Raw genomic sequence first — 13,155 nt, forward strand, 5'->3', positions numbered from 1 at the left:
AGCCAGACAGCGAAATGCTGTTTTTGTGAAATTATTGGTGGAGCATTGCCTCTCGGAAAACAACTTTTGTATTTTCAGTTTAACCCTGAATCTGTCCCTTCCCTGAAGTTGCTGTACCATTTGTGCATAAATAACAGCAAGCACTATTAGCCTCACTGTTATTTTGACAGCAAATTATGGTCCATTGTGTGCTGTTTTTGAAAATACAGTCTCTTTGTATGTTGTTATGCTGACATGAGGATTATAATGTATGTATTTTGGAAATCATGCAGCTAATTTTAAGGTTTATCAACTGGATTACATTGTCCGGTCAATGGTTTTGATCACAGATGGTAGTGATTACTTTGAATACATTCACACACTCACTTTGCAATCATTACCACAACACCACAGTAGCATAATTTAAAAAGACAGGAAGGAATCATAGTTACTTTGTGCTTTGATAACTACAGCTTATGCCAAAAGATCGAGCATAATATATTAACTGTTTTACACACATACAGATTCAGTATTTCTACAACCACTATTTCATTAGTGTGACAACACAGTGACACTACACTGCAGGCAGGTACATAACTTACTGTACCAAGGAATAACAGGGAGAAATAGCAGTGGCAAGTTTTAGAAGCTGGTTGTATTTACGTTCATAAAAAGTTAAGCATTTTCCATAGTAAGGACCTTTTCAGTATTTTAGGGTTATCTGATGCAGTTTTTCTCTGCTGTAGTGAATTTAAAGATATATTACAAAAACACCACCTGCATGCTGAAAAAAATTCACACTTACACCTCCACTAATAAATAACACATATAAAGTAAACAAAATAAGGGTTTTTGAACAAAATGCAATTTTTAAATTGAATATAGAAATGCAAATTCCATTCTATTGTAATACCTGTAGGTACAGCATAAAAAAAATTTTTGTTTTACTAACTATAAGGGTGAGATCTTACCCACAGTAAAGTGGGCCATAATATACGAGCTGTAACAACATCATGCACAAGCTATTTTTAAGTACACACAATGCAATATTTAGTAGTCACACAAGGGCCACTTATTTATTCCTCATGAAAATCCAAAAAGATTAATTCAATTCTAACACTATTTGCTCAGACGGAATCTACCACAGATGGCAGGAACAAACAGCATGCAAGCAAAACACATTTTGTGCATTTCAACAATTTTACAGGTTTTACCATTTCAATACAACATAAAAAAGACACTAACCATGGAGGGATTTTATAAAGTGATATTTACTTAAGGTAACCATCAATACTTACATCACCATGCTAGTATTTGAACATGTGGACATTATTATTAACAAGTGATTGAAATCACTGCCACTTTCTACTGATATTTCTCATTATCAATATCACAGTAATACCTAATGCCTTATTATGAATTGGCTCTAACAGAAAGCTTGGTGCTATGGCGATCTCTGATAAAAGATCCACAAATACCAGACCTAGAACACGTTACATTTGATTGGTAAAAGAGGTTGGAGGATTCTGGCCATAACCACCCTGACTGTATCCTCCAATCTGGCCATAGGAAGCTTGTTGCCCATAACCTGGTTGCTGTCCATAGCCTTGTTGGTTGTATCCAGCAGTTTGACCGTAGCTTTCTTGATCGCATGCCCGCTGGTTGTAGGGTTGGTTGAAGCCACTTGGAGCTGGCTGCTTTTCCATGGTGGTTTGAGAGTGTCGCTGACCTGAAGTGTGCCAGCCAGTCTCCTTGAACACAAACCAAATATTTCCAGCCCACAGAATAAAGTTAAGAAATCCAAAGACCTAAGGAAGAGAGAAAATGTGCAATTTGTATAGGTTTTATTTTTGTTGTTAATAATTTTTTTTGTAATCTTAAGCTAATAACCATTGTGGTTCCGAGGACAAGTTGAACCTGAGAAGCAAAGCTCTTAAGAGAGATCTAGGACAGGCATCTCCATATGAATAAACAATGCTTGATGGCAATGGACTGTCACTGTGTATGTAGAACCAGCAAGATTGGCATTATCACTCTTAAGTGATGAACTATAAGCAAGTTGTCTAAGTTGCTCTCAAGTGTCACAAGTGCCATTTCACCCTGCTTCACTTAGTAAAATCCCCAAAATACCATTATTACCAAGTTCAAGGTGGTGGGTTTGTATTTTGACCATGCTTGGTAATCTTAACTACCAGTTAATTTACAAACAAGAATTTCTTTCTTGTAAGAATGAAACTGAAGATAAGGACTTTAAACAAGTCAGCATCACGAGTTTATAGTGAGTGACTGAACTGCTACACTATCATATAGCTGAGTGTCTATACACATGCATAATATATAAATACTTATTTTAATTTTCTTAACAATAAATCTTCTCTAGTACTCTAACTCTAAAATATAGCTTCAAAGATAAAAGTATATAAAGCATAAATAATTATTTGGAAAATAAACTAGTCTTTGTTGACTGTGTACATTCATGATTCCAAGTGAGACTGAGTAGCTCCACCACCTGTAATTGCTATTATTACACCATCAACCAAATCAGACCTTGTAAGACAACCAAAAAAGTGCAGGACAGCAGGAAAACAGTGATGCCTTTACAAAATTACTCCCAATATGTACATACTGTAGGTGTTATGTGACCTTTAAAACAATTTACCACACTACTTAACAAGTGGAAATGACAAATATAATTTTAGCTCTCAGCATAATTATCTTTAGGAATTGAAATAACACATAATTAATTATTTCCATTTCCACCAAATCCCTACACCAAATTCTAGTTGTCTTGTTATTCAGTCAAGAATTCAAGCAGTAATTTTGGGCATCTAATATTAAAGTTGATTTCTGTTGTACAACTGTACGAGATATGGGAATTAGTGGAATACTAATGAGCGAGACTGAGGTGGCCCTGCGAGGAGACAGAAACCGGAGAGCGGGGGTTCCAGCGGCTTAAAAGAGGCTGCGAGAGGCTAGGGAAAGAGCAAGACCAAGGCAGACCTGCAAGGGGACAGGCACCACTCAGCGGGAGTTCCAGCGGCTTAAAAGAGGCATACTCTCTCACACTCTCACAGGGACAGCGAGAGAGTTTCACAACTGACGTCACAGTTCAGAAAGTGACGTATTGCAAGGGGAGGCAGCTGATTGGTAAGTAGGAACAGGTGGGTATTCCTACCCTTTTTCACTACTTTCAATAGCTGAAGTAAAAGTAAAGGTAGGGATTTTAGATCGTAGTAGGAAGTGTTTGGAGTGGAATAAGGTCCCTATCGTAATTAGTACTCTAAACTAAAGGGAGTAACTAAGGAGCTTAATCTAAGGCTAAGTCATGGCAGGAGAACTCAGCCCCATGGCATGCTCCTCCTGTGCTATGTGGGAAATCAGGGACACTTCCAGTGTCCCTGGCGACTATGTGTGCAGGAAGTGTGTCCAGCTGCAGCTACTAGCTGACCACATTGCACAGCTGGAGATGTGGACGGACTCACTGTGGAGCATCTGTGATGCTGAGGACATCGTGGCTAGCACGTTTAGCGAGGTGGTCACACCGCAGGTAATGGCTGCAGAGGCAGAACAAGGATGGGTGACCACCAGGCGGAGTAGTAGATGCAGGCAGGTAGTGCAGAAGTGCCCTGTTGCCATCCCCCTCTCAAACAGATATATCACTTTGAATACTGTTGTGGGGGTTGGCCTCCTAGGGGAAAGCAGCAGCAGCCAAGTTCATGGCACCACAGATGGCTCTGCTGCACACGAGGGGATGAAAAAGACTGGGAGAGCCATACTGATAGGAGATTCAATTGGAAGGGGACCAGACAGGCATTTGTGTGGCCGCAAATGAGACTCCAGGATGGTATATTGCCTCCCTGGTGCTAGGGTCAAGGATGTCTCAGAACGGCTGCAGGACATTCTGAAGGGAGAGAGTGAACAGTCAGAGGTTGTGGTACACATTGGTACCAACGACATAGGTAGAAAGAGGGATAAGGTCCTGCAACAAGAATTTAGGGAGCTAGGTAACAGATTAAAAAGCAGGACCTCAAAGGTTCTAATCTCTGGATTACTCCCAGTGCCACGTGCTAGTGAGTATAGGAATAGGAGGATAGAGCTGATGAATGTGGGCTAAGCAGGTGGTGCAGGGGGGAGGTTCTTTAGTTTCCTGGATCACTGGGTCTGTTTCTGGCAAAGGTGGGACCTGTACAAGTCGGACTGGTTGCACCTGAACTGGAACGGGATCAACATCCTTGTTGGGAGATTTGCTAGTGCTGTTGGGGGTGTGGGGCGCGGTTTAACTAATTTGGCAGAGGGATGGGATACAGAGTGGAGGTACAGTAGGGGGTGATGCACAGTCAAATATAGAACATAAGAGCAGGGAGGTTATGATGGAGCTATATAAAGCGCTAGTTAGACCACAGCTGGAGTACTGTGTACAGTTTTGGGCACCACACTATAGGAAGGATGTGATTGAACTGGAGAGGGTGCAGAAGAGATTCACCAGGATGTTGCCTGGGCTGGAGCATTTCAGCTATGAAGAGAGACTGAAAAGGCTAGGTTGTTTTCCTTAGAGCAGAAAAGGCTAAGGGGAGATATGATTGAGGTATACAAAATTATGAGGGGCATTGATAGGTTAGATAGGAAGAAACTTTTTCCTTTAGCGGAGGGGTCAATAAGTATAGATAGGCATTATGGTCGGCATGGATGCGGTGGGCTGAAGGGCCTGTTTTCATGCTGTACGACTCTATGACCGGGGGCATAGATTTAAGGTAAGGGGCAAGAGGTTTAGAGGGGATTTGAGGAAAATCTTTTTCACCCAGAGTGTGGTTGTCATCCGGAACACACTGCCTGAAGGGGTGGTAGAGGCAGGAACCCTCACAAAATTTAAGAAGTATTTAGATGAGCACTTGAAACGCCATTGTATACAAGGCTACGGGCCAAGTTCTGGAAAATGGGATTAGAATAGTTAGGTGCTTGATGGCTGGCACAGACATGATGGGCTGAAGGGCCTGTTTCTGTGCTGTATAACTCTATGACTCTATGACATGTTTTTGAGAGGACCAAGACGAGGATATTATTCTGTTATTGATGATCATTATTTCAGTGTAAAAGAACCTTAATTCATGAAGCCTATTGGCCTGAGTCTTCCTTTCCCATAAGTTGAATATACCTAGTAATGCATTACTGTCATCTGGTACAGTATTCAATCTGTGCACATTAATAGAAGAAAATGTGAGAACAAAAAATGAGTACAGCATTGACAATTCCCATAAATGCAGTGGCATGTGTACATGATCTATAAGGAACAAGTTGTGAGTTGTTTCTGTAAAATTATTGGTGATTTGTATCCTGATATTTTTAGATATGGAAGAGATAATAACTATTTTCACTAATGTGAATTTTCATTCTAAAGAAAATGCACAAGTTAAAATTAGGAACCAGGTGGGACAGGAGTTAAAATCAAGTGGACTATTTGTTATTCCATTCCCATGCTACCCCCAGCAGGTTTAACCCTGCAGTTTTTTGCTTGCGGTTGATGCGCCCACTTGACTCAGGCAGGAGCCTCATTAATATATACTAATTAGGTTTCCATTGCATACATGTCTGACATCCAGTACTGGATAAGTCAAAATTTCCTCCAACTAAATTCTGAGAAGGACAAAGCCATTGTCTTCCAACTCTGCAACAAACTTTTTCCCTAGTCACCAAATCCATCTGTCTTCTTGGCCACTGTTGGAGGTTGAACCAGAGCATTCAATACAAAAACAAGAAATGCTGGAATCACTCAGCAGGTCTGGCAGCATCTGTGGAAAGAGAAGCAGAGTTAATGTTTCGGGTCAGTGACCCTTCTTCGGAACTGACAAATATTAGAAAAGTCACAGATTATAAACAAGTGAGGTGGGGGTGGGGCAAGAGATAACAAAGGAGAAGGTGCAGATTGGACCAGGCCACATAGCTGACCAAAAGGTCACGGAGAAAAGGCAAACAATATGTTAATGTATTCACACCTAATCTGTACTAATGCTTTGTCTTTCAACACACCATTAACATATTGTTTGCCTTTTCTCCGTGACCTTTTGGTCAGCTATGTGGCCTGGTCCAATCTGCACCTTCTCCTTTGTTATTTCTTGCCCCACCCCCACCGCACTTGTTTATAATCTGTGACTTTTCTAATATTTGTCAGTTCCGAAGAAGGGTCACTGACCCGAAACGTTAACTCTGCTTCTCTTTCCACAGATGCTGCCAGACCTGCTGAGTGATTCCAGCATTTCTTGTTTTTGTTTCAGATTTCCAGCATCCGCAGTATTTTGCTTTTATCAGAGCATTCAATACCTTGGCTTCCTATTTGACCCTGAGATTAGCTTCGACCCCATATCTATTCCATTGCCAAGACCGCCTACTTCTACCTCGGGAACATCACCTATCTCCACCACCGTCTCAGCTCATCTGCTGCTGAAATTCTCTTTGTTACCTCTGGTCTCGACTATTGCAATGCTCTCCTGGCCTGCCTAAATTTGCATCCTCCATAACCTTGAGTTCATCCAAAACTCTGCTGTCTGTATCCTAACTCGCACAAAGTCCCGTTCACCCATTAGTCCTGTGCTGGCTGGCCTACATTGGCTCCTGGTATGACAGTGCCTCGAGTTAAAACTTCTCATCCTTATTTTAAAACTCCTCATGGCTTCGCCCCTCTCTATCTCTGTAAGCTCCTTCAGTCCTACAACCCTCCAAGATCTCTGCACTCCTCCAATTCTGTTGTATTGCACATCCCCTATTTCAATTGCTCCACCATTGGCGGCCTTGCCTTCAGCTGCCAAGGCCCTAAACTTTGGAATGCCCTCCCTAAACCTCTCCATCTCTCTACCTCTCTCTCTGCCTTTAAGATGCTCCTTGCAACCAAACACTTTGACCAAGCTTTTGGTCGCCAGTCCTTATCTCTCCTTATATGGCTGAGTATCAAATTTTCTTTGTTAACAGTCCTGTGAAATGCATTGGAATGTTTTACTCTGTTAAATATGCTATATAAATGCAAATTGTTGTTGCTGTACATGAAACTCCGATGGATAAGGACATCCCACTTGGTAAAGGCAGTTAAGGAAGAAGTGTAAAGGTAAAAACTAAAAAGTAAGTATCAAACTTATCTTTGTGGGGCCAGGATTCCTCTCCTTCCCACCTGGGAGACCCTGCTGAGCCCCCTTCCATGACTTACTGGAGTGCTGGCAGATGGGCAGTTGTCTCTTTACTCTTGCTTCAGGTGGGTGGCTGGCTGACAGGTTGCAAATGAGACCTGCCGTTAATATCAGCTGGATCTCCCATGGAGACACTTGGGTAGACATCCTGAAATTCCTGCAGGCTTCCTGCCCAAGAGCTTATTCCCCGTGTGCATCTCAGTGGCCCACTATGTTCATTTGACTTATCATAACTTGGTACCACAGAAGATAAAGAAAAGTCAATTGCAGACAGGGAAATGCATTATGTGACCGAAATCTACTTATCACAGAATTGTTACAGCACAGAAGGAGGCCATTCGGCCCGTCATGTCTGCACCGGCGCTCCGAATGAGCAATTTAGTGTCATTCCCTTGCCTTCTCCTGTAACCCTGCACATACTTCCTTTTCAGATAACAGTCTAATTCCCTTTTGAAGGCCTGGATTGAATCTGCCTCCACCACACTTCCAGGCAGCACATTCCAAATCCTAACCACTCGCTGTGAGAAAAAGTTTTTTCTCATGTTGCTTTTGCTTCTTTTGCCAATCACTTTATATCTGTGCCCTCTCGTTCTCGATCCTTTCATGAGTGGGAGCAGTTTTTCTCTATCTACTCTGTCCAGACCTGTTCACCCTATCTCTACAAGATCATCCAATGGCAGACCAAAATATGGACATATCCTCAACAATAAATGATTTTATCGTGACTGATCCAAGCGGATTGATATTGAGCTCCTTGGGCACAACAGGCATGGACTTTAACCGGAAATGCAAAGGAAGTTCCACAGATTATCAGGATGGGATGGACACTGACAAAGAGGACCAACACAGCAGGATGGAATGTACGGACCAGCATGGGAGAATGAAAAATGCCAGAGAGGCACATAGCAAGATTGATTCTGAATACCTCTATCAAAGCTCCTCTCAGCCTTCTCTTCTCCAAGGAAAACAATCCCAACTTCTCCAATCTATCTTCATAACTGAAGTTTCTCATCCCTGGAATCATTCTCGTGAATCTTTTCTGCACCCTCTCTAATGCCTTTACATCCTTCCAAAAGTGCGGCATCCAGAACTGGATGCAATACTAAAGCTGAAGGTGAACTAGTGTCCTTTACAAGTTCAACATAACCTCCTTGCTCTTGTGCCTGATGCCCCTATTAATAAAGCCTAGGATACTGTATGCTTTATTAACTGCTCTCAACCTGTCCTGCCCCTTCAATGACTAATGCACATACACCCATGTCCCTCTGCTCCAGCATCCCCTTTAGAGTTGTATCTTTTATGTACTATTGTCTCTCCATGTTCTTCCTACCAAAATGAATAACTTCACATTTCTCCACATTGAACTACACCTGCCACTTATCCACCCATTCCACCAACTTGTCTATGTCCTTTTGAAGTTCTACACTATCCTCCTCACAGTTCACAATTGTTCCAAGTTTCGTATCATCCACAAATTTTGAAATTGTGCCCTCTACACTAAGGTCTCGGTCATTAATATATATCAGGAAGAGCAAGGGTCCCAACACTGACCCCTGGGGAACTCCACTACCAACCTTGCTCCAGCGCAAAAAACATCCGTTAACCACCACCCTCTGTTTCTTGTTACTCAGCCAATTTTGTATCCATGTTGCTACTGTCCCTTTTTTTCCATGAGCTATAACTTTGCTGACAAGTTTATACTGTGGCACTGTATCAAATGCCTTTTGGAAGCTATTGTACACCACATCAACAGCATTGACCTCATCAACCCTCTCTGTTACCTCTTCAAAAAACTCGAGCATATTAGTTAAACATGAAACAAAAACAAGAAATGCTGGATTCACTCAGCAGGTCTGGCAGCATCTGTGGAAAGAGAAGCAGAGTTAACGTTTCGGGTCAGTGACCCTTCTTCGGAACTAAGGTCTCGGTCATTAATATATATCAGGAAGAGCAAGGGTCCCAACACTGACCCCTGGGGAACTCCACTACCAACCAGTTCCGAAGAAGGGTCACTGACCCGAAACGTTAACTCTGCTTCTCTTTCCACAGATGCTGCCAGACCTGCTGAGTGAATCCAGCATTTCTTGTTTTTGTTTCAGATTTCCAGCATCCGCAGTATTTTGCTTTTATTTTAGTTAAACATGATTTTCCCTTAATGAATCTGTGCTGGTTTTCATTAATTAACCCACATTTGTCCATGTGACTATTAATTTGGTCCTGAATTATTGTTTCTAGAAATTTCCCCACCACCAAAGTTAAACTGACTGGCCTGTATTTGCTGGGCTTATCTTTGCATCCTTTTTTGAACAAGGGTGTAACATTTACAATTCTCCAGTCCTCTTGACACCACCCTGAGTCTAAGGAAGACTGGAAAATTATGAACAAGTGCAAGTTAATGTGACTTCTGATATTTTATTCTCCTTTGACTTCTTCCTCTATGCTTCTCCCTTTTTCATTCCTCTTGACCATTTATTCATCAATTTTTCCCTGAAGTGTTCTTTCATTTTCTTCTGCATATATTTCTGCATTTTTCTCCATTTCCCAGCCTGCCATTTTAAATTACCTATCACCACAAACTATTGACAGCCCTCATTTCAAGGAAAAACAGATAAATCACAATAGAAATTGCATTTGGAAAGAACTTTTTTTAATTGATGCAGCATATTATGGATGCTTGCTGCATTTTTGCACATTAAAGGAATTTCTCAGGTCTGTTGCACTTAAATTGAACTACATCGTTCTTTGACTGGAGAATATCCCATTCTTGACAGTAAATAATGTAATTTTCTCAGTAATTTGAAACTATATACTTTGGAAACTATCTGAAGTTGAAATAATACAATTTGAAATGCAGACAGTTCTTTTCAGTGTCCTTTAAACAAGTCCACCTCCCTGGACTACAGTCTACCAAGATAACAATAATATAAAAAGTACTCAAACACAGCAAGCATATGCTGCACAAATCACATTAATTTAATATTCTGATCTGTTCTGAACTTTGTTATCATAATAGCTTATGTTGAAGTATAAGCTGTGTTAATTAATGTAGCAAGCCATTTCCTCTTCCATATTACTCTACAAGACATCTGGCACATTTAGTGGTGTAAGGATTCAAGCTTACTAAATTAGCAGTGGTGTTTAATCATCTCTGTAACGGCACCATTTTATGATATTATCTAGACTGGTATATAGTTTCTTGAAACTGCATTCAAGATTAGTTACTAATCAGACAAGCATTTTCTTTCAAGAAAACAGATGTTTGACCAGATTGAATTAGTAAGACATCATGCCTCTGATATCTCCACCCCTCCTTTCTCTGGGAACTGAACAGCACAGTGAGCCCAAACTTTGCTGTATCATTCAGGTCTCGGAGTGTCTGTATTTCATGGGTTGGGTCATTTGCAAGACTCTGTCACACCCCTGGTGCAAATCTGTTCCCTGAAAGAGACCATACTGTGAATCAGGGGTGGGAAAACAGGTGCAGGCCTCTCAGGCCCTTGGTTACAGTACTGGCTGCTTCCCTCGAGACCTTCTGGCTGGTGTGGCTGCTGTTGGAGAACAGCCACAAGACCTCTTGGCCAAAAGACCTATTATAGATGCAGCCCCAGGTTCACCTTGTGCAATATAAAGGGTTTGGAGATCCAATATAATGGTTCCCCATCTCTCTCCCTCTCTGTAGCACCGGGAGCTGAGTGTATTCAGACATCCAGCTTGTGGAATACTTGAAGAAGAAAAACTGCAGATCATAAAGAACATTGCCTCAAAATTCTTTGTGAATTCCTCTGGTCCTATGTCATAGATTGGTGAGTTGAGGATCTTTGCCTACGGTTCTGCATGAAGTATTTTCTAAAACTCAGCTGTGCCATTAGAGCAGGAAAGAAAGAACATAGAGTAACTTTAACGCCAGTGGAAGACCATCAGAATTTCCATCCATCTCGTACAAGGCAAATGATGGCCAGGTAGTGCAGCCAGAAATGGCCCTTGCTAAGCTGGGAGTTAATGTTCCTCAATTTCAGTGGGCCCCTGCATATAGTGATAGTCCATACGCTGAGTGAGGGGTTCATGTGGGCCTCACTAACGGAAACCCTGGACTCTGAAGATACAGAGGAACCCTTTTTGGAAAATTCTACAGATGAACCCTGGTGCTTAGTAGACCAAGGGGAGCATGGTGGGGTCTGCAGGCCAGGACACACCCCATCGCCCCTCACTTCTGAGGATGGGCAGAGACCAAAGTTTCCATGGCCTTGGGACACATGGGTTCCAGAGATTTACCCAAAGTAATGCTGTTCCCATTTAATCCAAGCTCAGGAAATGTCCTCCCATTGACCCCATAAACACAATGGTGTCCCCCAGCATAAGTGCTGGGATCATAATCTGTGGATTTGGGCCTATCGCTTTATGAATAATCTTACTGCTAAAGTGACAAATGTTAAACTGGGGTTCCTTTTTTTGTTATGTTTTGTATTGACACCCCTCCATTTATTTTTATTGTCTTTAAATCACTCAACCATCCACTTCCCAATTTATTGTTATTCCCTTCTTTCCCCACTGGCCCACACACACATGTAATTTCTTGACCTTTAATCCCAGAACTTTGCCGGTGTTGATCAATGCACAACTACCAAGAGCTATGCAAAAATTATACCTAGTTACTCTTTATTCTATCTTTCCTGCTGCAATGGTACAGCTGAATTTGGGAAGTTACTTCAAATATACATTAATATTAGTTTTCAACTTACAACAGATGTATTTAATCCTGACATTGCAGGATTTCTGACAGGCAAGCATTTATTGCCCTGCTGTTTGCACGCTGACATTAGCAAAAGCACTTCATCGGGATCCGTGGCAACCTTGACATCAGAGAGTCCTTTTGCCCAGGCTGATGATCCCACAAGCCACATGAATGAGAAGACCACAGTCACAATGAAATCCTGGAAAAGATTTTTAAAACAATCACTTAAAAATTGCATATGTCTTGTCTTAAAAACACACAAGTGCTGCACATTGTCAAACATGGTGTAATCAAATAAATTCCATTCATATTATAAATATGGTGATATTAATAAATGTATAAATGTAGAGTTTTGAATCCTTGAGCATCCATCTGTTCCCATGCATAAACAGGGAGGAAAACTGGCCCATAATCTCCTCCAGTCACTTGATCCTTTGCTATTCAGTTTGCTTCTTTCCAGTTGCTATGGTGACTGTGGAAGTCTCAAGTTTGACCATGAAAACTGTGACGGCAACAGAAGACACGAATCTGAAAAAGAAAAACTAGGAGAAGAGAGACATAGAAAGAGAAACTGGAATTGATAAACAGTGAACGAAAACCTGGTTAAAACAGCATAATCACAAAATTGTAATACAGTCTAAAGACTGGCGTCGGTGTATAAGCCACTTTTGTGCTTATGGTATTTGATACAAGAACTGCTTAATTGCATTCTATTCACTCAAAATCAATACTTTAAAAAACATTATATAGTGAAACACTGCTGGATTATGAGCAAAAACATGGCTGTTGATATTGGCAGGGGTGGGTGTGGTAAGAGGGCAGTGAAGTGGGTGCGTGGAACTTCGGTCAGGTAACCTGGATGTCCAGCTTCCCTGCAAGCTGTGAAATTTTAAACTCCAGAATGTGCAACATTTTTTATATCAGGATCCCCACCTGATTGACAAGCTTGACAGGGAGCACTCCAGAACAAGCTGCAGCTGTAAGTAACCTCCAGCTGCTAGAAGGAACATGGGGTGGGGGGGCAGAGGGGGGTCCGGTTCCTCGCTCTGGGGGGTTGGGGGGAGTCCCTTCCCAGGGAAGGAGGTAATCTTGGGGGCACCTGGGAGGGAGGTGGCTGGGGAAGCAGTGCTGCTCCTATTGCCCCACAAACAGTGCTGCAAGGTATTTAATTTTTCTCCTAAGCTATCCTTGTCTCCCTTGAGCTGCTGGCTTTCCTGAGGCCTGAGAAATCTGGCTGATCAGGATCAAACATGTAAAGCATATATAAGGCTG

The 13,155-nt window shown here is 41.8% G+C and overlaps 1 protein-coding gene across 1 annotated transcript in view; it reads right to left on the minus strand.

Moving 5' to 3' along the window:
- Nucleotides 1–1,416: 1,416 nt before the first annotated feature.
- The window catches only part of synpra (synaptoporin a), a 137,484-nt gene continuing 125,745 nt past the window's right edge, over nucleotides 1,417–13,155 (minus strand). Inside the window, exons 5-6 of the mRNA XM_068052267.1 lie at nucleotides 11,891–12,082; nucleotides 1,417–1,787 (exon numbers count right to left, since the gene is read on the minus strand). Of these exons, the coding sequence (XP_067908368.1) occupies nucleotides 1,473–1,787; nucleotides 11,891–12,082 (507 nt within the window). The 3' untranslated portion in view covers nucleotides 1,417–1,472. The remainder of the gene's footprint in view (nucleotides 1,788–11,890; nucleotides 12,083–13,155) is intronic.

Source organism: Heterodontus francisci, chromosome 19 (assembly GCF_036365525.1).
Source record: "Heterodontus francisci isolate sHetFra1 chromosome 19, sHetFra1.hap1, whole genome shotgun sequence".
In the NCBI taxonomy this organism is placed as follows: Eukaryota; Metazoa; Chordata; class Chondrichthyes; order Heterodontiformes; family Heterodontidae; genus Heterodontus; species Heterodontus francisci.